The sequence below is a fragment of the Salvelinus fontinalis genome, chromosome 20, assembly GCF_029448725.1.
Source record: "Salvelinus fontinalis isolate EN_2023a chromosome 20, ASM2944872v1, whole genome shotgun sequence".
NCBI classification, from domain to species: domain Eukaryota; kingdom Metazoa; phylum Chordata; class Actinopteri; order Salmoniformes; family Salmonidae; genus Salvelinus; species Salvelinus fontinalis.
Window position 1 is genome coordinate 38812003 of NC_074684.1, and position 26082 is coordinate 38838084.

The window sequence follows — 26082 nt, forward strand, 5'->3', positions numbered from 1 at the left end:
TCTCCACCCCGCAGCTCTACGGTCAGACCCAACTCTCCACCCCGCAGCTCTACGGTCAGACCCAACTCTCCACCCCGCAGCTCTACGGTCAGACCCAACTCTCCACTCCGCAGCTCTACGGTCAGACCCAACTCTCCACTCCGCAGCTCTACGGTCAGACCCAACTCTCCACTCCGCAGCTCTACGGTCAGACCCAACTCTCCACTCCGCAGCTCTACGGTCAGACCCAACTCTCCACTCCGCAGCTCTACGGTCAGACCCAACTCTCCACTCCGCAGCTCTACGGTCAGACCCAACTCTCCACTCCGCAGCTCTACGGTCAGACCCAACTCTCCACTCCGCAGCTCTACGGTCAGACCCAACTCTCCACTCCGCAGCTCTACGGTCAGACCCAACTCTCCACTCCGCAGCTCTACGGTCAGACCCAACTCTCCACTCCGCAGCTCTACGGTCAGACCCAACTCTCCACTCCGCAGCTCTACGGTCAGACCCAACTCTCCACTCCGCAGCTCTACGGTCAGACCCAACTCTCCACTCCGCAGCTCTACGGTCAGACCCAACTCTCCACTCCGCAGCTCTACGGTCAGACCCAACTCTCCACTCCGCAGCTCTACGGTCAGACCCAACTCTCCACTCCGCAGCTCTACGGTCAGACCCAACTCTCCACTCCGCAGCTCTACGGTCAGACCCAACTCTCCACTCCGCAGCTCTACGGTCAGACCCAACTCTCCACTCCGCAGCTCTACGGTCAGACCCAACTCTCCACTCCGCAGCTCTACGGTCAGACCCAACTCTCCACTCCGCAGCTCTACGGTCAGACCCAACTCTCCACTCCGCAGCTCTACGGTCAGACCCAACTCTCCACTCCGCAGCTCTACGGTCAGACCCAACTCTCCACTCCGCAGCTCTACGGTCAGACCCAACTCTCCACTCCGCAGCTCTACGGTCAGACCCAACTCTCCACTCCGCAGCTCTACGGTCAGACCCAACTCTCCACTCCGCAGCTCTACGGTCAGACCCAACTCTCCACCCCGCAGCTCTACGGTCAGACCCAACTCTCCACTTGAAGTCTTGAATCTCCAGGCTGATAACTTTAGGCAGTAAGAGTCTCCTTCATTCCAGTTACTTTGCAAAGAAAGGTTCTTTGTCCATTTTCCTTCTTCTCTAACAGTCCTTTCAGACTGGTGGTCAACAGGAACAGAAGAGTAGTGAGCCCCTGACTACTACCCCTTTTAACCAAGGTCCAGTCAAGCCCTCCCCTAGCAGGCTGCCTCAGCCAAGCCCTCCCCTAGCAGGCTGCCTCAGCCAAGCCCTCCCCTAGCAGGCTGCCTCAGCCAAGCCCTCCCCTAGCAGGCTGCCTCAGCCAAGCCCTCCCCTAGCAGGCTGCCTCAGCCAAGCCCTCCCCTAGCAGGCTGCCTCAGCCAAGCCCTCCCCTAGCAGGCTGCCTCAGCCAAGCCCTCCCCTAGCAGGCTGCCTCTGCTACTACCCCTCCTCCCTCCTGGTAGTCACTGTTATAAGGGAAGTAGTACAGATCGTGCCTGACAGCCATGAGGAGACCAGGCAGGCCTCTGCTGCCTCCTAGCTGGGAGGAGAAGACCACGCTGGGGATCATGTCCTTCCCAGCAGGGTGGGGAGATGGGATGGTCCTCAGGAGCTGGCCGTCCGCCAGAGACCACAGACGGGTGTAGCAGTCCTGACCCACTGGAGAAGACAAATGGAAAGATACTTATCATTCTTTTCTCATTTAATTTGACATGTACATTTCAGTAATTTAGCAGGCACTTTTCTTAAATGTTTATTTGGATCCTCATTAGCTTTTGCAGAAGCATCAGCTACTCTTCCTGGGGCCCACAAATAAATATATAAAAAAAGACAAGTAACAAAACACTGATAGACCAGGACAGTCGCACACATTTTAAAATACAACAACACAATACCGTGTGTCCCCTGACAGTCGCTGCTGTTCCATGAGATGTTGTTTAGTCCGTTGTTTAAAGGTCATTTTGCTGTTTGCTTGAGTAATTGGAGATCCATGCGATCATGGCTCTTTACAATACTGTGCATTGCCGTGAATTCATTTTGGACTTGGGAGACTGCGAAGAGACCCCTGGTGGCATGTCTTGTTGGGTGTCTGAGCTAACATCTGAAATCTGGAATTTATCATCACAGTAATATTCCTCATAAAAACTCTTGAGAGGAGCAGTTCGTCAACCGTCAAACCAGGAAAGACTGGCTTGTAATGTTGTTGATGTTATGTATGTTGATGTTAGTTATGTATGTAGAGTGAAGGGCAGGATGTGCTGCTCTGTTGTGAAACAAATACAATGATTTTAGTTGTAGATGTATTTATAAAGACCAGTTTATTATGAATCAGCCATTCTGATAATGACTGTAACTCCTTATTTAGAATGGCAGTGAGCTCACTGGCTTTGAGGTGCTGACATGTAAAAGTGTTGAATCATCTGCATACATAGTCGTTGTACCTTGTGTGACCAGTGGCAAATCATTTGTAAAAATAGAGAAGAGGAACGGTCCAAGGTAACTGCCCTGAGGGACACCGCACTGTACATATCCTGATGTTAGAGAAGCTAAAAAACTCTCTCCAACCAGGTAATGTAAAGCCATAGCAAGTGAGTTTCTTCAATGACAATTTAGGATCAATAACATCACAGGCTGCACTGAAATCTAACTCATCTTATTATCCATTTCTTTTAACCAATCATCTGTCATCCGAGTCAGTGCAGTACAAGTTGAGTGCCTTTGACGACAAGTATCCAGAGAGACTTAAAGTTAGTGCATTCCCTTCCTTGGAGTATTTACGAAGTTGAAGTAATCAAAAAGTAGTAACCTGAATTTGCATCACTCTTGAAGAGAAGTTAAGCCCTGTAACCTACCAGCCATCAGCAGTAAGGTCCTGTAACCTACCAGCCATCAGCAGTAAGGTCCTGTAACCTACCAGCAGTAAGGTCCTGTAACCTACCAGCCATCAGCAGTAAGGTCCTGTAACCTACCAGCCATCAGCAGTAAGGTCCTGTAACCTACCAGCAGTAAGGTCCTGTAACCTACCAGCCATCATCAGTAAGGTCCTGTAACCTACCAGCCATCAGCAGTAAGGCCCTGTAACCTACCAGCCATCATCAGTAAGGTCCTGTAACCTACCAGCCATCAGCAGTAAGGTCCTGTAACCTACCAGCCATCAGCAGTAAGGTCCTGTAACCTACCAGCCATCAGTAGTAAGGTCCTGTAACCTACCAGTCATCAGCAGTAAGGTCCTGTAACCTACCAGCCATCAGTAGTAAGGTCCTGTAACCTACCAGCCATCAGCAGTAAGGTCCTGTAACCTACCAGCCATCAGTAGTAAGGTCCTGTAACCTACCATCCATCAGTAGTAAGGTCCTGTAACCTACCAGCCATCAGCAGTAAGGCCCTGTAACCTACCAGCCATCAGCAGTAAGGTCCTGTAACCTACCAGCCATCAGCAGTAAGGTCCTGTAACCTACCAGCCATCAGCATTAAGGCCCTGTAACCTACCAGCCATCAGCAGTAAGGTCCTGTAACCTACCAGCAATAAGGTCCTGTAACCTACCAGCAGTAAGGTCCTGTAACCTACCAGCCATCAGCAGTAAGGCCCTGTAACCTACCAGCAGTAAGGTCCTGTAACCTACCAGCAGTAAGGTCCTGTAACCTACCAGCAGTAAGGTCCTGTAACCTACCAGCAGTAAGGTCCTGTAACCTACCAGCCATCATCAGTAAGGTCCTGTAACCTACCAGCCATCAGCAGTAAGGTCCTGTAACCTACCAGCAGTAAGGTCCTGTAACCTACCAGCAGTAAGGTCCTGTAACCTACCAGCCATCATCAGTAAGGTCCTGTAACCTACCAGCCATCATCAGTAAGGTCCTGTAACCTACCAGCCATCATCAGTAAGGTCCTGTAACCTACCAGCAGTAAGGTCCTGTAACCTACCAGCCATCATCAGTAAGAACCTGTAACCTACCAGCCATCATCAGTAAGGTCCTGTAACCTACCAGCAGTAAGGTCCTGTAACCTACCAGCCATCAGCAGTAAGGTCCTGTAACCTACCAGCCATCATCAGTAAGGTCCTGTAACCTACCAGCCATCATCAGTAAGGTCCTGTAACCCACCAGCCATCATCAGTAAGGTCCTGTAACCTACCAGCCATCATCAGTAAGGTCCTGTAACCTACCAGCAGTAAGGTCCTGTAACCTACCAGCAGTAGGGTCCTGTAACCTACCAGCCATCATCAGTAAGGTCCTGTAACCTACCAGCCATCATCAGTAAGGTCCTGTAACCTACCAGCCATCAGCAGTAAGGTCCTGTAACCTACCAGCAGTAAGGTCCTGTAACCTACCAGCAGTAAGGTCCTGTAACCTACCAGCCATCATCAGTAAGGTCCTGTAACCTACCAGCCATCATCAGTAAGGTCCTGTAACCTACCAGCCATCATCAGTAAGGCCCTGTAACCTACCAGCCATCATCAGTAAGGCCCTGTAACCTACCAGCCATCAGCAGTAAGGTCCTGTAACCTACCAGCCATCAGTAAGGTCCTGTAACCTACCAGCCATCATCAGTAAGGTCCTGTAACCTACCAGCCATCATCAGTAAGGTCCTGTAACCTACCAGCCATCATCAGTAAGGTCCTGTAACCTACCAGCCACCAGTAAGGTCCTGTAACCTACCAGCCATCAGTAAGGCCCTGTAACCTACCAGCCATCAGTAAGGCCCTGTAACCTACCAGCCATCAGTAAGGTCCTGTAACCTACCAGCCATCAGTAAGGTCCTGTAACCTAACAACAATCAGCAGTAAGGTCCTGTAACCTACCAGCAGTAAGGTCCTGTAACCTACCAGCCATCAGCAGTAAGATCCTGTAACCTACCAGCAGTAAGGTCCTGTAACCTACCAGCCATCAGCAGTAAGATCCTGTAACCTACCATCAGTAAGGTCCTGTAACCTACCAGCCATCATCAGTAAGGTCCTGTAACCTACCAGCCATCATCAGTAAGGTCCTGTAACCTACCAGCCATCAGCAGTAAGGTCCTGTAACCTACCAGCCATCAGCAGTAAGGTCCTGTAACCTACCAGCCATCAGCAGTAAGGTCCTGTAACCTACCAGCCATCAGTAAGGTCCTGTAACCTACCAGCCATCAGCAGTAAGGTCCTGTAACCTACCAGCCATCAGCAGTAAGGTCCTGTAATCTACCAGCCATCAGCAGTAAGGTCCTGTAACCTACCAGCCATCAGCAGTAAGGTCCTGTAACCTACCAGCCATCAGCAGTAAGGTCCTGTAACCTACCAGCCATCAGTAAGGTCCTGTAACCTACCAGCAATCAGCAGTAAGGTCCTGTAACCTACCAGCAATCAGCAGTAAGGTCCTGTAACCTACCAGCCATCAGTAAGGTCCTGTAACCTACCAACAGTAAGGTCCTGTAACCTACCAGCCATCGGCAGTAAGGTCCTGTAACCTACCAGCCATCGGCAGTAAGGTCCTGTAACCTACCAGCCATCAGCAGTAAGGTCCTGTAACCTACCAGCCATCAGCAGTAAGGTCCTGTAACCTACCAGCCATCAGCAGTAAGGTCCTGTAACCTACCAGCCATCAGCAGTAAGGTCCTGTAACCTACCAGCCATCAGTAAGGTCCTGTAACCTACCAGCAATCAGCAAGGTCCTGTAACCTACCAGCCATCAGTAAGGTCCTGTAACCTACCAGCAATCAGCAGTAAGGTCCTGTAACCTACCAGCAATCAGCAGTAAGGTCCTGTAACCTACCAGCCATCAGCAGTAAGGTCCTGTAACCTACCAGCCATCAGCAGTAAGGTCCTGTAACCTACCAGCCATCAGCAGTAAGGTCCTGTAACCTACCAGCAGTAAGGTCCTGTAACCTACCAGCCATAAGCAGTAAGGTCCTGTAACCTACCAGCAGTAAGGTCCTGTAACCTACCAGCCATCAGCAGTAAGGTCCTGTAACCTACCAGCCATCAGCAGTAAGGTCCTGTAACCTACCAGCCATCAGTAAGGTCCTGTAACATACCAGCCATCAGCAGTAAGGTCCTGTAACCTACCAGCCATCAGCAGTAAGGTCCTGTAACCTACCAGCCATCATCAGTAAGGCCCTGTAACCTACCAGCCATCAGCAGTAAGGTCCTGTAACCTACCAGCCATCAGTAAGGTCCTGTAACCTACCAGCCATCAGCAGTAAGGTCCTGTAACCTACCAGCCATCAGCAGTAAGGTCCTGTAACCTACCAGCCATCAGTAAGGTCCTGTAACCTACCAGCAGTAAGGCCCTGTAACCTACCAGCCATCAGCAGTAAGGTCCTGTAACCTACCAGCAGTAAGGTCCTGTAACCTACCAGCCATCAGCAGTAAGATCCTGTAACCTACCATCAGTAAGGTCCTGTAACCTACCAGCCATCATCAGTAAGGTCCTGTAACCTACCAGCCATCATCAGTAAGGTCCTGTAACCTACCAGCCATCAGCAGTAAGGTCCTGTAACCTACCAGCCATCAGCAGTAAGGTCCTGTAACCTACCAGCCATCAGCAGTAAGGTCCTGTAACCTACCAGCCATCAGTAAGGTCCTGTAACCTACCAGCCATCAGCAGTAAGGTCCTGTAACCTACCAGCCATCAGCAGTAAGGTCCTGTAATCTACCAGCCATCAGCAGTAAGGTCCTGTAACCTACCAGCCATCAGCAGTAAGGTCCTGTAACCTACCAGCCATCAGCAGTAAGGTCCTGTAACCTACCAGCCATCAGTAAGGTCCTGTAACCTACCAGCAATCAGTAAGGTCCTGTAACCTACCAGCAATCAGCAGTAAGGTCCTGTAACCTACCAGCCATCAGCAGTAAGGTCCTGTAACCTACCAGCCATCAGCAGTAAGGTCCTGTAACCTACCAGCCATCAGCAGTAAGGTCCTGTAACCTACCAGCCATCAGCAGTAAGGTCCTGTAACCTACCAGCCATCAGCAGTAAGGTCCTGTAACCTACCAGCCATCAGTAAGGTCCTGTAACCTACCAACAGTAAGGTCCTGTAACCTACCAGCCATCGGCAGTAAGGTCCTGTAACCTACCAGCCATCAGCAGTAAGGTCCTGTAACCTACCAGCCATCAGCAGTAAGGTCCTGTAACCTACCAGCCATCAGCAGTAAGGTCCTGTAACCTACCAGCCATCAGCAGTAAGGTCCTGTAACCTACCAGCCATCAGTAAGGTCCTGTAACCTACCAGCAATCAGCAAGGTCCTGTAACCTACCAGCCATCAGTAAGGTCCTGTAACCTACCAGCAATCAGCAGTAAGGTCCTGTAACCTACCAGCAATCAGCAGTAAGGTCCTGTAACCTACCAGCCATCAGCAGTAAGGTCCTGTAACCTACCAGCCATCAGCAGTAAGGTCCTGTAACCTACCAGCCATCAGCAGTAAGGTCCTGTAACCTACCAGCAGTAATGTCCTGTAACCTACCAGCCATAAGCAGTAAGGTCCTGTAACCTACCAGCAGTAAGGTCCTGTAACCTACCAGCCATCAGCAGTAAGGTCCTGTAACCTACCAGCCATCAGCAGTAAGGTCCTGTAACCTACCAGCCATCAGTAAGGTCCTGTAACATACCAGCCATCAGCAGTAAGGTCCTGTAACCTACCAGCCATCAGCAGTAAGGTCCTGTAACCTACCAGCCATCATCAGTAAGGCCCTGTAACCTACCAGCCATCAGTAAGGCCCTGTAACCTACCAGCCATTAGCAGTAAGGTCCTGTAACCTACCAGCCATCAGCAGTAAGGCCCTGTAACCTACCAGCCATCAGCAGTAAGGTCCTGTAACCTACCAGCCATCATCAGTAAGGTCCTGTAACCTACCAGCCATCATCAGTAAGGTCCTGTAACCTACCAGCCATCAGCAGTAAGGTCCTGTAACCTACCAGCCATCAGCAGTAAGGTCCTGTAACTTACCAGCCATCAGCAGTAAGGTCCTGTAACCTACCAGCCATTAGCAGTAAGGTCCTGTAACGTACCAGCCATTAGCAGTAAGGTCCTGTAACCTACCAGCCAGCAGTAAGGTCCTGTAACCTACCAGCCAGCAGTAAGGTCCTGTAACCTACCAGCCATCAGCAGTAAGGTCCTGTAACCTACCAGCCATTAGCAGTAAGGTCCTGTAACCTACCAGCAGTAAGGCCCTGTAACCTACCAGCCATCAGCAGTAAGGTCCTGTAACCTACCAGCCATCAGTAAGGTCCTGTAACCTACCAGCCATCATCAGTTAAGGTCCTGTAACCTACCAGCCATCAGCAGTAAGGTCCTGTAACCTACCAGCCATCAGTAAGGTCCTGTAACCTACCAGCCATCAGTAAGGTCCTGTAACCTACCAGCCATCAGTAAGGTCCTGTAACCTACCATCCATCATCAGTAAGGCCCTGTAACCTACGAGCCATCAGTAAGGTCCTGTAACCTACCAGCCACCAGTAAGGTCCTGTAACCTACCAGCCATCATCATTAAGAAACAGAGAGATCTTCTGTTAAATCTGACAATTAATCTTGATGGTTGTAAAGTCGTCTCAAATAAAACTGTGAAGGACCTCGGCGTTACTCTTGACCCTGATCTCTCTTTTGACGAACATATCAAGACTGTTTCAAGGACAGCTTTTTTCCATCTACGTAACATTGCAAAAATCAGAAATGTTCTGTCCAAAAATGATGCAGAAAAATTCATCCATGCTTTTGTTGCTTCTAGGTTAGACTACTGCAATGCTCTACTTTCCGGCTACCCGGATAAAACACTAAATAAACTTCAGTTAGTGCTAAATACGGCTGCTAGAATCCTGACTAGAACCAAGAAATTTGATCATATTACTCCAGTGCTAGCTTCCCTACACTGGCTTCCTGTTAAGGCAAGGGCTGATTTCAAAGTTTTACTGTTAACCTATAAAGCGTTACATGGGCTTGCTCCTACCTATCTTTCCGAGTTGGTCCTGCCGTACATACCTACACGTATGCTACGGTCACAAGACGCAGGCCTCCTAATTGTCCCTAGAATTTCTAAGCAAACAGCGGGAGGCAGGGCTTTCTCCTATAGATCTCCATTTTTATGGAACGGTCTGCCTACCCATGTGAGAGACGCAGACTCGGTCTCAACCTTTAAGTCTTTACTGAAGACTTATCTCTTCAGTAGGTCATATGATTGAGTGTAGTCTGGCCCAGGAGTGTGAAGGTGAACGGAAAGGCTCTGGAGCAACGAACCGCCCTTGCTGTCTCTGCCTGGCCGGTTCCCCTCCACTGGGATTCTCTACCTCTAACCCTATTACAGGGGCTGAGTCACTGGCTTACTGGTGCTCTTTCATGCCGTCCCTAGGAGGGGTGCGTCACTTGAGTGGGTTGAGTTACTGACGTGATCTTCCTGTCTGGGTTGGCGCCCCCCCTTGGTTTGTGCTGTGGTGGAGATCTTTGTGGGCTATACTTGGCCTTGTCTCAGGATTGTAAGTTGGTGGTTGAAGATATCCCTCTAGTGGTGCGGGAGCTGTGCTTTGGCAAAGTGGGTGGGGTTATATCCTTCCTGTTTGGCCCTGTCCGGGGGTATCTTCGGATGGGGCCACAGTGTCTCCTGACCGCTCCTGTCTCAGGCTCCAGTATTTATGCTGCAGTAGTTTATGTGTCGGGGGGCTAGGGTCAGTTGGTTATACCTGGAGTACTTCTCCTGTCTTATCCAGTGTCCTGTGTGAATTTAAGTATGCTCTCTCTAATTCTCTCGTTCTCTCTTTCTTTCTCTCTCTCTGAGAACCTGAGCCCTAGGACCATACGTCACGGCAAACCGGGCATGATGACTCCTTGCTGTCCCCAGTCCACCTGGCCTTGCTGCTGTTCCAGTTTCAACTGCTCTGCCTGCGGTTATGGAACCCCTACCTGTCCCAGACCTGCTGCTTTCAACTCTTAATGATCGGCTATGAAAAGCAAACTGACTTTTATTCCTGATTTATTATTTGACCATGCTTGTCATTTATGAACATTTTGAAAATCTTGGCTCTCTCTAATTCTCTCCTTCTCTCTTTCTTTCTCTCTCTCGGAGGACCTGAGCCCTAGGACCATACGTCAGGACTACCGGGCATGAAGACTCCTTGCTGTCCCCAGTCCACCTGGCCTTGCTGCTGTTCCAGTTTCAACTGTTCTGCCTGCGGTTATGGAACCCCTACCTGTCCCAGACCTGCTGCTTTCAACTCTTAATGATCGGCTATGAAAAGCCAACTGAAAATTATTCATGATTATTATTTGACCATGCTTGTCACTTATGAACATTTTGAACATCTTGGCATAGTTCTGTTATAATCTCCACCCGGCACAGCCAGAAGAGGACTGGCCACCCCTCATAGCCTGGTTCTTCTCTAGGTTTCTTCCTAGGTTTTGGCCTTTCTAGGGAGTTTTTCCTAGCCACCGTGCTTCTACACCTGCATTGTTTGCTGTTTGGGGTTTTAGGCTGGGTTTCTGTACAGCACTTTGAGATATCAGCTGATGTACGAAGGGCTATATAAAATAAACTTGATTGAAACTTGAGTAAGGTCCTGTAACCTACCAGCCATCATCAGTAAGGTCCTGTAACCTACCAGCCATCAGCAGTAAGGTTCTGTAACCTACCAGCCATCATCAGTAAGGTCCTGTAACCTACCAGCCATCCTCAGTAAGGCCCTGTAACCTACCAGCCATCCTCAGTAAGGCCCTGTAACCTACCAGCCATCCTCAGTAAGGCCCTGTAACCTACCATCCATCATCAGTAAGGCCCTGTAACCTACCAGCAGTAAGGCCCTGTAACCTACCAGCCATCAGTAAGGCCCTGTAACCTACCAGCCATCATCTGTAACCTACCAGCCATCATCAGTAAGGTCCTGTAACCTACCAGCCATCATCAGTAAGGTCCTGTAACCTACCAGCCATCAGCAGTAAGGTCCTGTAACCTACCAGCCATCATCAGTAAGGCCCTGTAACCTACCAGCCATCATCAGTAAGGCCCTGTAACCTACCAGCCATCATCAGTAAGGTCCTGTAACCTACCAGCCATCATCAGTAAGGTCCTGTAACCTACCAGCCATCAGCAGTAAGGTCCTGTAACCTACCAGCCATCAGCAGTAAGGTCCTGTAACCTACCAGCCATCATCAGTAAGGCCCTGTAACCTACCAGCCATCATCAGTAAGGCCCTGTAACCTACCAGCCACCATCAGTAAGGTCCTGTAACCTACCAGCCATCATCAGTAGTAAGGTCCTGTAACCTACCAGCCATCATCAGTAAGGCCCTGTAACCTACCAGCCATCATCAGTAAGGCCCTGTAACCTACCAGCCATCACTAAGATCCTGTAACCTACCAGCCATCAGTAAGGCCCTGTAACCTACCAGCCATCATCAGTAAGGTCCTGTAACCTACCAGCCATCAGTAAGGTCCTGTAACCTACCAGCCATCAGTAAGGTCCTGTAACCTACCAGCCATCATCAGTAAGGTCCTGTAACCTACCAGCCATCAGTAAGGTCCTGTAACCTACCAGCCATCATCAGTAAGGTCCTGTAACCTACCAGCCATCATCAGTAAGGTCCTGTAACCTACCAGCAATCAGCAGTAAGGCCCTGTAACCTACCAGCCATCAGCAGTAAGGTCCTGTAACCTACCAGCAGTAAGGTCCTGTAACCTACCAGCCATCATCAGTAAGGTCCTGTAACCTACCAGCAGTAAGGCCCTGTAACCTACCAGCCATCAGTAAGGCCCTGTAACCTACCAGCCATCAGTAAGGCCCTGTAACCTACCAGCCATCAGTAAGGTCCTGTAACCTACCAGCCATCAGTAAGGTCCTGTAACCTACCAGCCATCATCAGTAAGGTCCTGTAACCTACCAGCAATCAGCAGTAAGGTCCTGTAACCTACCAGCCATCAGCAGTAAGGTCCTGTAACCTACCAGCCATCATCAGTAAGGTCCTGTAACCTACCAGCCATCAGCAGTAAGGTCCTGTAACCTACCAGCCATCAGCAGTAAGGTCCTGTAACCTACCAGCAGTAAGGCCCTGTAACCTACCAGCCATCAGCAGTAAGGTCCTGTAACCTACCAGCCATCAGTAAGGTCCTGTAACCTACCAGCCATCAGTAAGGTCCTGTAACCTACCATCCATCATCAGTAAGGTCCTGTAACCTACCAGCCATCATCAGTAAGGTCCTGTAACCTACCAGCCATCAGTAAGGCCCTGTAACCTACCAGCCATCAGCAGTAAGGCCCTGTAACCTACCAGCCATCAGCAGTAAGGTCCTGTAACCTACCAGCCATCAGCAGTAAGGTCCTGTAACCTACCAGCCATCAGCAGTCCCTCAGGTTCGTTGACGTGGAGGGGTAAGTAGGCGTGTTGGTTATGATGACCCTCGTACTTCTGCACTGGTTTTGTTACTCGTACATCCCACAGCTTGATCTGCAGTGAGACATATCAACACACAGGTAAAACAGAGTTGGAGAAGGGTAACTTTACCACGTCTGTGTGTGTGTGTGTGTGTGTGTGTGTGTGTGTGTGTGTGTGTGTCCCACCTCTCCAATCATGTCCGCGGCCAGTAGGTAGTTCTCATCCTGTAGTATTCGTACGGAGGTGATAGCAGAGTCCTGGTAGAACCTGCAGGCCTTCCAGCTGTGGTCCCGTCTGCCTTTCTGACGCAGGTCGATACTGAAGATCTCTCCTGACCTACAGCCATTAAACAGGACCGGAGCCTGGATGGAGGGGGAATGAGGGAATGAGAGAGGGAGAGGGGAATGAGAGAGGGAGAGGGGAATGAGAGAGGGAGAGGGGAATGAGAGAGGGAGAGAGAGAGAGGAGAATGAGAGAGGGAGAGAGAGAGAGGAGAATGAGAGGGGAGTGAGGGAGAGGGGAGTGAGGGAGAGGGGAATGAGAGAGGGAGAGGGGAATGAGAGAGGGAGAGGGGAATGAGGGAGGGACAGGGGAATGAGGGAGGGACAGGGGAATGAGGGAGGGACAGGGGAATGAGGGAGGGACAGGGGAATGAGGGAGGGACAGGGGAATGAGGGAGGGACAGGGGAATGAGGGAGGGACAGGGGAATGAGGGAGGGACAGGGGAATGAGGGAGGGACAGGGGAATGAGGGAGGGACAGGGGAATGAGGGAGGGACAGGGGAATGAGGGAGGGACAGGGGAATGAGGGAGGGACAGGGGAATGAGGGAGGGACAGGGGAATGAGGGAGGGACAGGGGAATGAGGGAGGGACAGGGGAATGAGGGAGGGACAGGGGAATGAGGGAGGGACAGGGGAATGAGCTGTTAAAAACTCTAAAGGTCAATAATAAAGAAGTTTGAGAAGCGCCCCTCCATCTGTTCATCTCTCACACAGACACACTTCAGAAATATCAGCCTCTCACCAGTGTTGGTTACACTTTTTGTGACAATGAGTCTAAGTGAATGCCATGGCACAACTAACTCACCCTGAGGGCAAACTGCTGTGCCAACACATCACTGCCGATGCCATACGTCTGTCTCCTGCCCGTCACTGCGTCCGTCACTATCACCCTGCGAGACAGACCTGGCAACAGACGAACACAAAGACCACAGGAGACAGGCAGGGAAACGGCCACGGGAGACAGGCAGGGAAACGGCCACGGGAGACAGGCAGGGAAACGGCCACGGGAGACAGGCAGGGAAACGGCCACGGGAGACAGGCAGGGAAACGGCCACGGGAGACAGGCAGGGAAACGGCCACGGGAGACAGGCAGGGAAACGGCCACGGGAGACAGGCAGGGAAACGGCCACGGGAGACAGGCAGGGAAACGGCCACGGGAGACAGGCAGGGAAACGGCCACGGGAGACAGGCAGGGAAACGGCCACGGGAGACAGGCAGGGAAACGGCCACGGGAGACAGGCAGGGAAACGGCCACGGGAGACAGGCAGGGAAACGGCCACGGGAGACAGGCAGGGAAACGGTCACTCAAATGGTGCTTTTCAAAATGGCCACCAGGGCAGTGTTATTAAGAGAAAAGACAGGTATATATATATATATGTGTGTGTGTGTGTGTATAAAAGGAACAGTAAAAAGAACATAATGTTATTGTCATTAAATGATCTGTTATTATTAATGAACAGGCAAGTTTCAGTGAGATGTTTCATGTAGGAACATTGTATAAAATGGTGAACTGAAAGGCATCGCTTGCTACAGTATCACTAACATTGTAGAGTGTAAAATGCTCATCAATTGGTAAAGATGATGGAAGGCATTCAACTAACCAGTGCTAAATGTTTTGTCGGCCTGAGGGTTGAGACACCAGGCACAGGACCAGGCTGTAGAGATCTTAAAGCTACACAGCATCCCCGGCTGGTCTGGAGAGGAGGAGGAGAGAGAGAGAGGAGGAGGAGGAGGAGAGAGGAGGAGGAGGAGGAGGAGAGGATGAGAGAGAGAGAGAGGAGAGAGAGAGAGAGGAGAAGAGAGAGAGAGGAGAAGAGAGAGAGAGGAGGAGAGAGAGAGGAGGAGGATGAGGAGAGGAGGAGGAGAGGAGGAGAGAGAGAGAGAGGAGGAGAAGAGAGAGAGAGAGAGAGAGAGAGAGAGAGGAGGAGGAGAGGATGAGGAGAGAGAGAGGACAGAGAAGAAGGAGAGGAGAGAGAATGAGAGGAGGAGAGAGAGGAGAGAAGGAGAGTGAAATTACGAATGTGCTCAGCAAGAAATATATGAACATTATAGTCTACAATAAAATGTCATGAAAATAAAAGTGTGTTCTGAGAGAAGCACATGGAAAAGGGGTTACCTGGGTTGGAGTTGCTGAAGAGCGAGGCTGGTAGTAAACTGACACAGCCAGGAGTCTCTGCCATGCCCACCAGACACAGGCTGAACACTGGAGTCAAGAAAACACTAGCTCAACACCTCTCTAAGTACAGCTACTGACAACGGTCTGAACATGCCGAGGGGACCTTTGACCCCGTCGGAACAAACTAGAGTGACTAGACAGGGTCATGAACCTTAACATAGCAGGCCTAAAAGAAACACCTGAGCGGAGTTCCCACATCTGTCTTTCGGCGGAGAAGGAAGGTTTATTTAGCCGTATCCTGGTAAAACCGGAAGCATCCGGGTTATTGGCAACTCCGCTAAGGACGCAGGGTCATAAACCACATTGAGTAGCATCCCAGTCTGCTGTGTCAGAAGGATACAGGACGTGTGAGTCAGAGTGGGTGACGGAGGCCCAGCAGATAGAGTTCACCTGAAACACAGACATGTATATAACACAGGTACTGAACAGGTGTAACAGACAACATAGGTTAGCATATAGGTGTTCAAGATGCCTGGGTAGATATTCCTACCATCCAGCATGATTCTAATGGCCAAATCCAAAACTAGCCTTCATTCCCAGTCCTCTCTCCCCAGCTCCTAACCCTTCCCTCCGTCCCTCCCTCCCTCTGTCACCTTTCTGTTGGTAGAGGTTATCCTCAGCCCTCTCTCTCCTTCCCACCTTTCTATTTGTAAAGTAGAGGTTGTCACACATCTCGACAGACAGGGAGCCCCTGCTGCAGCCTCTGAAGTTCATGATGCCGTACTTGCAGCCTCCGTGAGACACGTCGTTAACCGTGAACACTCGCTCACATGCAGAGTCACCCTGAGTGAGAAGAGGAGGTGTGGGGAAGAGGGAGAGAGAGAGAGAGGAGAGAGGAAGAAATGAGGGGAGGAGAGATAGGAGGAAGAGAGGAAGAAATGAGGGGATGAGAGAGAGAGAGGAGGAGGGGATGAGAGAGAGGAGGAGTAGAGGAGGAAATGAGGGGAGGAGAGAGAGGGGAGGAGGAGAGGAGGGGATGAGAGAGAGGAGGAGGAGGAGAGGAGGTAATGAGCGGAAGAGAGAGAGGAGGAAGAGAGAAAAGAAGAGGACAATTAGACTGGTGTAAACTTCTTCCTATCATTGCCAACATTTTTCTTAAAAGTCAATAGAAAGTGCACGAGAGAGAAAGCGTGTGTGTGTGTGTGTGTGTGTGTGTGTGTGTGTGTGTGTGTGTGCGTGCGTAACTCACCACTATGAGTCTAAAGTTGTCTGTGTTGGGACTGCTGCTGTCAGAGCTCTGGACCTCCAGTCTGTGACGTCTCATCCCACTCACCTTCATCTCATGGATCAGCCTGGGCACACACAATCATAAGGGACACAATAACGTACGTATGTACGTGTGTGTATGTGTGTCTTTTTGATACCGTACCTACTGTAAGAGTTCCCAGGCAGCAGACCCAGGTGTCTTTTCTGCAGCAGCAGAGCTGAGTTCAGGCCTGTTCTTGGTGCTTTCTGGAGGGACAAACAGAACACACTAGAAAAGCCCTTCAGAGCTGAGTTCAGGCCTGCTCTTGGTGCTTTCTGGAGGGACAAACAGAACACACTAGAAAAGCCCTTCAGAGCTGAGTTCAGGCCTGCTCTTGGTGCTTTCTGGAGGGAGAAACAGAACACACTAGAAAAGCCCTTCAGAGCTGAGTTCAGGCCTGCTCTTGGTGCTTTCTGGAGGGACAAACAGAACACACTAGAAAAGCCCTTCAGAGCTGAGTTCAGGCCTGCTCTTGGTGCTTTCTGGAGGGACAAACAGAACACACTAGAAAAGCCCTTCAGAGCTGAGTTCAGGCCTGCTCTTGGTGCTTTCTGGAGGGACAAACAGAACACACTAGAAAAGCCCTTCAGAGCTGAGTTCAGGCCTGCTCTCGGTGCTTTCTGGAGGGACAAACAGAACACACTAGAAAAAGCCCTTCAGAGCTGCTGTCATTTTCAATGAGGGAAGGAGAGACATCATCTATCCACGACAAGAAACAAATGACAAAACATTTTTTAAATTCAACATTCCACAGTCTGTAGTAGTACCTTCCTGGGCCTCTCGTCCTCAGTGATCATCCTGGCCCTGTGTTTCTCCTGCTCTCTCTCCTGCAGCAGCCCTCTGGTCAGAGGGTTACAGTTGTTATGGCCCGGCAGCAGCCGGAAGTAACGGTTCTTCTCAGCGTCAAAGTAGAACCCCGGCAGCTCTGGAGATGGAAGGACAGGACAAGGTACACGTGGACGGTAAAGACGTGGAGTCTGTATTGTCCTTGTACGTGCAGTGGGGGGGGGGGGGGGGGGGGGGTGTGCAGTGACACACTTGGGACTGCAATGATTTATAAGTAGTCATTCTACAGCCATGTAAGAAAGGTGTCTGTGTGTAACTGACCTGGAGCAGCAGAGGAGGAGGAGGAGGAGGCTGCACTATTAGAAATAGGCCTACTCTCTGGGGTCCTGTCTCTGTAGGAGGGGCCTGCTTCACTACTGCCATACCTGGGGACCAGAGAGGAGTTTGTTTTTGTAACCTTTATTTAAACTCGGCAAGTTAACAACTAATTATTATTTACAACGACGACCTAGAAACAGAGGCCCTAAACCCGGGCCACGCTGGGACAGTTGTGATACAGCCTGGACTCGAACCAGGGTCTGTAGTGACGCCTCTAGCACAGAGATGCAGTGCCTTAGACCGCTGCACCACCATTACACAGGTAAAACAACACACGGGCAGGATTATAACAAGAGTTTAGGAATACATGTCATTCAGATCATATAACATACACTGAATTAAGATTAATGACCCAAGAACGCCCTCAGCATTTGATAGATAAGTAAACGAACTGTAAATAAGGTAGTTTACACATAACTCGGGCCAACTAACCTGTGGTCGTGAGAGACGTTGTCACCATCCTACCTTTGTTCCTGTGTTCTGTGCCTTGCGTTGTCCCTTTGCCAGTCAGAGCGGTAACCGAGTCGCCTTCGGTCCCTGCCCCTGTCACGCCAATTCCCTTTCTTCATCCCTGCTACTGCTATGGACACAAATGACGGACAGTAAACATCAACACGAAGTTTGTCACTCGCTTGCTTCTGTGTTGTGTACTTTTTAGCTAGCTAGCAAGTTAGCTAATTCGGCTATCCATTTCGCTTGCTAACAAAATCCCCTTAAATACAGACACGTGGTACGTAGACAATTTGAATCATTATCATATTTAAAATGAAATGGGGTTATTCGTGTAGTAATTAGAGGACACAACGTTGATCAAATATATTATTGAACATAGGAGCTTGACACAAAGTTCACTTTACCTGCTACAACGTTGCACCCACGTGACCAATTTAACACCCGCCCCTAACCCTCATTGGGTTATCGCTCACAATAGTGGCCCTCTTTGCGGCTTCACTATTGGCTACTTGTGCTATCAATCACTATCGTTTCCTCTAACGAAATGTGACTTTAATCATATTTCTCATGAATGAAACATTGTAACATTGTATCAGAGATGACTGTCGTCTGTAGTGATAAAGACGTTGTGATTGGTTTAGGTTATGGATAGAGCATTGCTTTGTAATGCATTTCTTGTGTAAACAAACCTTCATGTTTGATTAATGCTTCTATAATATGAATCAAACCAAAATCTGCCCCATGTTATTGTATTTTACTGCACTACTGCATAGGATCATATCATTCTTCTAATACCATTCTATTTGTTTTTTGCTTAAATGCCACTGAAGGAAGAAGAGTCTTTAAGTCTTTAATATGTTGAGAAAATAAAAGATGGTCGGTTTGCGACAGGCACAAAGGAACACAGTAGGGACAACTGACCATGTTTTTATTTTCCCTGCTCGGAAATGCAGCCACTCCTTGGAATATCTCTTTCATACACCGGGTTATATACCCACACTACGCAATGGATTTATACTTGCTAGTGAACGGTGACGATGTGAATATGTGTGCAACATCACAGATTAATATGAAGTTGTACTCTAGCTACTGTATCAAGTTTATCGTCTTTATGAAACGCTTTTGACAGTTTTCTCATAAGCCACGCCCGATCTCTGGATACTATCATTGTATTGGTTAAGGAGCGGGGCGCCTAGAACCTTATTGGTTGTTTTCTTCATAGGGGTCCCAAACAGCTCCGAGATTTAGAGTATTGGGTTACAGTTTCGCAGCAAAATGGCGACTGTCATTCAGAATCCTCTCAAATCGTAAGTAATCTTTAAAATGCTATATTCTTTTCCCCGAAAAAAAACCCGCATTTGCTTGGATGCAAAGGTTGCATTCGATACAGGAGAAATGCACAACAAATTGAGTGGAATAATGGAATAGCGGATTTTATATGATGTTTGTAAACATATCATAACGTGTATTGAAACAATTATAAGTTAGGACAACATTTATCGTTTTGTTTGTATGTATTAGTCTCTACACGAATGGATTCGGAGCATAAAGCATGTAGTCATGAGAACGCTTTTAAGAAAATATATTTATATGCGCATGAAACAATGTTCTGCACTCCGATTTACGCTGCGTGGACAAGTCAATTGTGTATGGACTTCTTTTACAAAAGTTGTTAGATATTCTGCTACATTAATAGCCTAAGAACACCGGGATAAGTGTTTGTTAACAGATATAGATATAGGCTACTTCCATTGTTCAGGTCCGTTTTATTACTTGAATTCACGTCAACTAACCAGCGCTTCTTTTGTGCGCTCTCTCATCAATAGCCAACATTAGGATAATGTATATTCAGTATTTATAATGTGAGATTATTTTCACAGTAAAAAAACACACGGAGTACCAAGTGATGATGGGCTATCATTTGAGTAGCCTATGCATGGGATTGCTTTTTACTGTCTGCGACAGATTTCGGGAGCAAAAGGTCCGATCAGGCTGAGCGCACAGGAGCCGTGTCCGTGAAGGGAAAACTGGTTACCATCAGGAATCGCTTTACTGGGATCGGCTCATAGAACTAGTGGTCTAATCTAATGTGATAAATAACAAGTCTATGCGTCTCAATAGTGTCAACACTGTTTTTGAGCATGGAACACATCTCTAAGAGCTGTATGTGTTTTGTCTGTCTGCTATTGAAATGAAGCAACAAGTCAATGTACCTCCTGACTTCTGTAGTCACTGCTGCTCTCCTGTAGTCACTGCTGCTCTCCTGTAGTCACTACTGCTCTCCTGTAGTCACTACTGCTCTCCTGTAGTCACTGCTGCTCTCCTGTAGTCACTGCTGCTCTCCTGTAGTCACTGCTGCTCTCCTGTAGTCACTGCTGCTCTCATGTAGTCACTGCTGCTCTCCTGTGGTCACTGCTGCTCTCCTGTAGTCATTGCTGCTCTCCTGTAGTCATTGCTGCTCTCCTGTAGTCACTACTGCTCTCCTGTAGTCACTGCTGCTCTCCTGTAGTCATTGCTGCTCTCCTGTAGTCACTGCTGCTCTCCTGTAGTCACTGCTGCTCTCACGTAGTCACTGCTAATCTCCTGTAGTCACTGCTGCTCTCACGTAGTCACTGCTGCTCTCCTGTAGTCACTGCTGCTCTCCTGTAGTCACTGCTGCTCTCACGTAGTCACTGCTGCTCTCCTGTAGTCACTGCTGCTCTCACGTAGTCACTGCTGCTCTCCTGTAGTCACTGCTGCTCTCCTGTAGTCACTGCTGTAGTCACTACTGCTCTCCTGTAGTCACTACTGCCCTCCTGTAGTCACTGCTGCTCTCCTGTAGTCACTGCTGCTCTCACGTAGTCACTGCTGCTCTCCTGTAGTCACTGCTGCTCTCCTGTAGTCACTGCTGCTCTCCTGTAGTCACTGCTGCTCTCACGTAGTCACTGCTGCTCTCCTGTAGTCACTGCTGCTCTCACATAGTCACTGCTGCTCTCCTGTAGTCACTACTGCTCTCCTGTAGTCACTGCTGCTCTCACGTAGTCACTGCTGCTCTCCTGTAGTCACTACTGCTCTCCTGTAGTCACTGCTGCTCTCCTGTAGTCACTGCTGCTCTCCTGTAGTCACTGCTGCTCTCACGTAGTCACTGCTGCTCTCCTGTAGTCACTGCTGCTCTCACATAGTCACTGCTGCTCTCATGTAGTCACTGCTGCTCTCACGTAGTCACTGCTGCTCTCCTGTAGTCACTGCTGCTCTCACGTAGTCACTGCTGCTCTCCTGTAGTCACTGCTGCTCTCCTGTAGTCACTACTGCACTCCTGTAGTCACTACTGCTCTCCTGTAGTCACTGCTGCTCTCCTGTAGTCACTGCTGCTCTCCTGTAGTCACTACTGCTCTCCTGTAGTCACTGCTGCTCTCCTGTAGTCACTCCTGTAGTCACTACTGCTCTCCTGTAGTCACTGCTGCTCTCCTGTAGTCACTGCTGTAGTCACTACTGCACTCATTTAGTCACTACTGCTCTCCTGCAGTCACTGCTGCTCTCCTGTAGTCACTGCTGTAGTCACTACTGCTCTCCTTTAGTCACTGCTGCTCTCCTGTAGTCACTCCTGTAGTCACTGCTGCTCTCCTGTAGTCACTGCTGCTCTCCTGTAGTCACTGCTGCTCTCCTGTAGTCATTGCTGCTCTCCTGTAGTCACTACTGCTCTCCTGTAGTCACTGCTGCTCTCCTGTAGTCATTGCTGCTCTCCTGTAGTCACTGCTGCTCTCCTGTAGTCACTGCTGCTCTCACGTAGTCACTGCTAATCTCCTGTAGTCACTGCTGCTCTCACGTAGTCACTGCTGCTCTCCTGTAGTCACTGCTGCTCTCCTGTAGTCACTGCTGCTCTCCTGTAGTCACTGCTGCTCTCACGTAGTCACTGCTGCTCTCCTGTAGTCACTGCTGCTCTCACGTAGTCACTGCTGCTCTCCTGTAGTCACTGCTGCTCTCCTGTAGTCACTGCTGTAGTCACTACTGCTCTCCTGTAGTCACTACTGCCCTCCTGTAGTCACTGCTGCTCTCCTGTAGTCACTGCTGCTCTCACGTAGTCACTGCTGCTCTCCTGTAGTCACTGCTGCTCTCCTGTAGTCACTGCTGCTCTCCTGTAGTCACTGCTGCTCTCACGTAGTCACTGCTGCTCTCCTGTAGTCACTGCTGCTCTCACATAGTCACTGCTGCTCTCCTGTAGTCACTACTGCTCTCCTGTAGTCACTGCTGCTCTCACGTAGTCACTGCTGCTCTCCTGTAGTCACTACTGCTCTCCTGTAGTCACTGCTGCTCTCCTGTAGTCACTGCTGCTCTCCTGTAGTCACTGCTGCTCTCCTGTAGTCACTGCTGCTCTCACGTAGTCACTGCTGCTCTCCTGTAGTCACTGCTGCTCTCACATAGTCACTGCTGCTCTCATGTAGTCACTGCTGCTCTCACGTAGTCACTGCTGCTCTCCTGTAGTCACTGCTGCTCTCACGTAGTCACTGCTGCTCTCCTGTAGTCACTGCTGCTCTCCTGTAGTCACTACTGCACTCCTGTAGTCACTACTGCTCTCCTGTAGTCACTGCTGCTCTCCTGTAGTCACTGCTGCTCTCCTGTTGTCACTACTGCTCTCCTGTAGTCACTGCTGCTCTCCTGTAGTCACTCCTGTAGTCACTACTGCTCTCCTGTAGTCACTGCTGCTCTCCTGTAGTCACTGCTGTAGTCACTACTGCACTCATTTAGTCACTACTGCTCTCCTGCAGTCACTGCTGCTCTCCTGTAGTCACTGCTGTAGTCACTACTGCTCTCCTTTAGTCACTGCTGCTCTCCTGTAGTCACTGCTGTAGTCACTACTGCACTCCTGTAGTCACTACTGCTCTCCTGTAGTCACTGCTGCTCTCCTGTAGTCACTCCTGTAGTCACTACTGCTCTCCTGTAGTCACTGCTGCTCTCCTGTAGTCACTGCTGTAGTCACTACTGCACTCCTGTAGTCACTACTGCTCTCCTGTAGTCACTACTGCTCTCCTGTAGTCACTGCTGCTCTCCTGTAGTCACTCCTGTAGTCACTACTGCTCTCCTGTAGTCACTGCTGCTCTCCTGTAGTCACTGCTGTAGTCACTACTGCACTCCTGTAGTCACTACTGCACTCCTGTAGTCACTACTGCTCTCCTGTAGTTACTGCTGCTCTCCTGTAGTCACTACTGCACTCCTGTAGTCACTACTGCTCTCCTGTAGTCACTTCTGCTCTCCTGTAGTCACTGCTGCTCTCATGTAGTCACTGTTGCTCTCCTGTAGTCACTTCTGCTCTCCTGTAGTCACTGCTGCTCTCCTGTAGTCACTACTGCTCTCCTGTAGTCACTGCTGCTCTCCTGTAGTCACTGCTGCTCTCCTGTAGTCACTACTGCTCTCCTGTAGTCACTGCTGCTCTCCTGTAGTCACTGCTGCTCTCCTGTAGTCACTCCTGTAGTCACTACTGCACTCCTGTAGTCACTACTGCTCTCCTGTAGTCACTACTGCTCTCCTGTAGTCACTGCTGCTCTCCTGTAGTCACTCCTGTAGTCACTACTGCTCTCCTGTAGTCACTGCTGCTCTCCTGTAGTCACTGCTGTAGTCACTACTGCACTCCTGTAGTCACTACTGCTCTCCTGTAGTCACTACTGCTCTCCTGTAGTCACTGCTGCTCTCCTGTAGTCACTGCTGCTCTCCTGTAGTCACTGCTGTAGTCACTACTGCTCTCCTGTAGTCATTGCTGCTCTCCTGTAGTCACTACTGCACTCCTGTAGTCACTACTGCTCTCCTGTAGTCACTGCTGCTCTCCTGTAGTCACTGCTGCTCTCCTGTAGTCACTGCTGTAGTCACTACTGCTCTCCTGTAGTCACTAATGTAGTCACTACTGCACTCCTGTAGTCACTATTGCTCTCCTGTAGTCACTACTGCTCTCCTGTAGTCACTGCTGCTCTCCTGTAGTCACTGCTGTAGTCACTACTGCTCTCCTGTAGTCACTACTGCACTCCTGTAGTCACTACTGCACTCCTGTAGTCACTCCTGTAGTCACTACTGCTCTCCTGTAGTCACTACTGCACTCCTGTAGTCACTACTGCTCTCCTGTAGTCACTCCTGTAGTCACTACTGCTCTCCTGTAGTCACTGCTGCTCTCCTGTAGTCACTGCTGCTCTCCTGTAGTCACTGCTGCTCTCCTGTAGTCACTCCTGTAGTCACTGCTGCTCTCCTGTAGTCACTGCTGCTCTCCTGTAGTCACCGCTGTAGTCACTGCTGCTCTCCTGTAGTCGCTGCTGTAGTCTCTCCTGTAGTCACTGCTGCTCTCCTTTAGTCACTGCTGCTCTCCTGTAGTCACTGCTGCTCTCCTGTAGTCACTGCTGCTCTCCTGTAGTCACTGCTGCTCTCCTGTAGTCACTGCTGCTCTCCTGTAGTCACTGCTGCTCTCCTGTAGTCACTGCTGCCTGCTGCCTGGATGTTGGTGATAACAACCTTGTTTCTGTGTAAAAGCCTTGCAGCATTCTCCCATCTGTCTGTGAGATGTGATTCTATGCACAGACCGGCTGTATGTCTCCGGCCCACATGGAACCACATTCCCTGTGTGTAGTGCACACATTTTAACCAGGGATCTGTTCAGAAATAGTCCACTACATAGGGAATAGTGTACCATTTGGGACACATGCAGACTCTTTGCCTCCTAGACACGCTAGACTATCAGGACATATTTACCCACATTTGCTGTGGAATGTAGCGAAGGGGTCTGGCACAGAGTTATGACACAGCCTATTGTTGGAGTGGTAGTCAGAAGAACAGGCTGCATTCTTGGCCTACACTAAGCAAGCTCCATTGTTTGGTCTAACAGATGGTCCTTCACTGACAGCCGAGCAAAGCAACCAAACAGACAGTGCGGTCAACGTGTTTTGTGTCCCGATGGTGCATGGGCTGAGATATGCATGCAGTTACACACAAGATGCTGTCTTGTCAATTGACTACTAAAAACGATATCCATAGATACTGTTGTTTTCACCATAGATACTGTTGTTTTCACTATAGATACTGTTGTTTTCACTATAGATACTGTTGTTTTCACTATAGATACTGTTGTTTTCATTATAGAGACTGTTCTTAGTCACTTGGCTACGTTCCTGGTTGAACCAGTGTGAAGTCAAATGAACAATAGTGAATGCAGCACTTTGTTTTAAAGCCAGGCTAAATTCTACCTGGCCCAGACTATATTCTGTCTGTTTTATAGCCAGGCTAAATTCTACCTGGCCCAGACTATATTCTGTCTGTTTTATAGCCAGGCTAAATTCTACCTGGCCCAGACTATATTCTGTCTGTTTTATAGCCAGGCTAAATTCTACCTGGCCCAGACTATATTCTGTCTGTTTTATAGCCAGGCTAAATTCTACCTGGCCCAGACTATATTCTGTCTTTTTTATAGCCAGGCTAAATTCTACCTGGCCCAGACTATATTCTGTCTGTTTTATAGCCAGGCTAAATTCTACCTGGCCCAGACTATATTCTGTCTGTTTTATAGCCAGGCTGAATTCTACCTGGCCCAGACTATATTCTGTCTGTTTTATAGCCAGGCTAAATTCTACCTGGCCCAGACTATATTCTGTCTGTTTTATAGCCAGGCTAAATTCTACCTGGCCCAGACTATATTCTGTCTGTTTTAAAGCCAGGCTAAATTCTACCTGGCCCAAACTATATTCTGTCTGTTTTATAGCCAGGCTAAATTCTACCTGGCCCAGACTATATTCTGTCTGTTTTATAGCCAGGCTAAATTCTACCTGGCCCAGACTATATTCTGTCTGTTTTATAGCCAGGCTAAATTCTACCTGGCCCAGACTATATTCTGTCTGTTTTATAGCCAGGCTAAATTCTACTTGGCCCAGACTATATTCTGTCTGTTTTATAGCCAGGCTAAATTCTACCTGGCCCAGACTATATTCTGTCTGTTTTATAGCCAGGCTAAATTCTACCTGGCCCAGACTATATTCTGTGTTTTTTATAGCCAGGCTAAATTCTACCTGGCCCAGACTATATTCTGTCTGTTTTAAAGCCAGGCTAAATTCTACCTGGCCCAGACTATATTCTGTCTGTTTTAAAGCCAGGCTAAATTCTACCTGGCCCAGACTATATTCTGTCTGTTTTATAGCCAGGCTAAATTCTACCTGCCCCAAACTACATTATTTTTCTATGGTGTTATCTACCATTTCAGAAGACTCCTCCATAGGAAATTCAGTTAAAGGATGAAAGAAAGGACCTTTTGTCTGCAATGCATTGTATCACAGGGATGGAGAGAGTCTAGTTTTACATAGATATGAATCACATATTCAAATATATCCTCTTTGTGCCAGGCCTTGTCAAGGGAAAAGGGGATACATAGTCAGTTGGACAATTATGTCTTCTG

At 49.2% G+C, this 26082-nt stretch overlaps 2 protein-coding genes and 3 long non-coding RNA genes across 16 annotated transcripts in view; 3 read left to right on the top strand and 2 right to left on the bottom strand.

The window, feature by feature from the left end:
- Window positions 1-1202: 1202 nt before the first annotated feature.
- LOC129817812 (DDB1- and CUL4-associated factor 4-like) lies at window positions 1203-18122 on the bottom strand. 2 transcript variants are annotated; one of them, XM_055873384.1, is made up of 14 exons: window positions 18089-18122; window positions 17697-17811; window positions 17175-17278; window positions 16835-16992; window positions 16191-16273; window positions 16011-16113; window positions 15461-15604; window positions 15162-15211; window positions 14762-14841; window positions 14247-14339; window positions 13451-13548; window positions 12550-12726; window positions 12322-12436; window positions 1203-1701 (listed from the first exon to the last, which is right to left on the bottom strand). In XM_055873384.1, the coding sequence occupies exons 2-14, from the start codon at window positions 17798-17800 to the stop codon at window positions 1463-1465; spliced, it is 1548 nt and encodes a 515-aa protein (XP_055729359.1). In that variant the 5' UTR covers window positions 17801-17811; window positions 18089-18122; the 3' UTR covers window positions 1203-1462. The 2 variants fall into 2 exon arrangements, with proteins under 2 accessions (XP_055729359.1, XP_055729360.1); XM_055873385.1 differs by lacking the exons at window positions 17175-17278; window positions 17697-17811; window positions 18089-18122 and having other exon boundaries at window positions 16195-16273; window positions 16835-16849.
- Window positions 3024-12315, bottom strand: LOC129817814 (uncharacterized). 7 transcript variants are annotated; one of them, XR_008753778.1, is made up of 4 exons: window positions 10884-11466; window positions 3985-10831; window positions 3125-3953; window positions 3024-3062 (listed from the first exon to the last, which is right to left on the bottom strand). It is a non-coding gene; the product is annotated as an uncharacterized LOC129817814 (long non-coding RNA). The 7 variants fall into 7 exon arrangements; XR_008753777.1 differs by having other exon boundaries at window positions 3034-3434; window positions 3583-3953; XR_008753780.1 differs by lacking the exon at window positions 3024-3062 and adding an exon at window positions 12048-12315 and having other exon boundaries at window positions 3566-3953; window positions 10884-11992.
- Window positions 5600-6527, top strand: LOC129817815 (uncharacterized). Of its 3 annotated transcripts, XR_008753785.1 has the most exons (6): window positions 5609-5655; window positions 5836-5890; window positions 5922-6035; window positions 6160-6249; window positions 6302-6356; window positions 6443-6527. It is a non-coding gene; the product is annotated as an uncharacterized LOC129817815 (long non-coding RNA). The 3 variants fall into 3 exon arrangements; XR_008753786.1 differs by lacking the exon at window positions 5836-5890 and having other exon boundaries at window positions 5600-5655; XR_008753784.1 differs by lacking the exon at window positions 5609-5655 and having other exon boundaries at window positions 5839-5866.
- LOC129817816 (uncharacterized) lies at window positions 11054-12027 on the top strand. 3 transcript variants are annotated; one of them, XR_008753789.1, is made up of 5 exons: window positions 11054-11121; window positions 11398-11453; window positions 11485-11574; window positions 11606-11660; window positions 11952-12027. It is a non-coding gene; the product is annotated as an uncharacterized LOC129817816 (long non-coding RNA). The 3 variants fall into 3 exon arrangements; XR_008753787.1 differs by having other exon boundaries at window positions 11921-12001; XR_008753788.1 differs by lacking the exon at window positions 11952-12027 and adding an exon at window positions 11890-11939.
- Window positions 18123-18882: 760 nt separating the features above from the next.
- The window catches only part of LOC129817817 (zinc finger protein DPF3), a 73677-nt gene continuing 66477 nt past the window's right edge, over window positions 18883-26082 (top strand). Inside the window, exon 1 of the mRNA XM_055873387.1 lies at window positions 18883-18991. Coding sequence (XP_055729362.1) covers window positions 18960-18991 — 32 coding nt within the window. The 5' untranslated portion in view covers window positions 18883-18959. The remainder of the gene's footprint in view (window positions 18992-26082) is intronic.

What these genes read in the sequence shown, in the direction of transcription:
- LOC129817812 (XM_055873384.1), bottom strand. Translation starts at nt 17,800, where the DNA reads ATGAAGAAAGGGAATTGGCGTGACAGGGGCAGGGACCGAAGGCGACTC. An exon ending in CACAGAACACAGGAACAAAG is followed by an intron (nt 17,279 to 17,696) that starts GTAGGATGGTGA and finishes TCTGGTCCCCAG; the next exon opens with GTATGGCAGTAGTGAAGCAG. An exon ending in AGGACGAGAGGCCCAGGAAG is followed by an intron (nt 16,274 to 16,834) that starts GTACTACTACAG and finishes TTGTCCCTCCAG; the next exon opens with AAAGCACCAAGAACAGGCCT.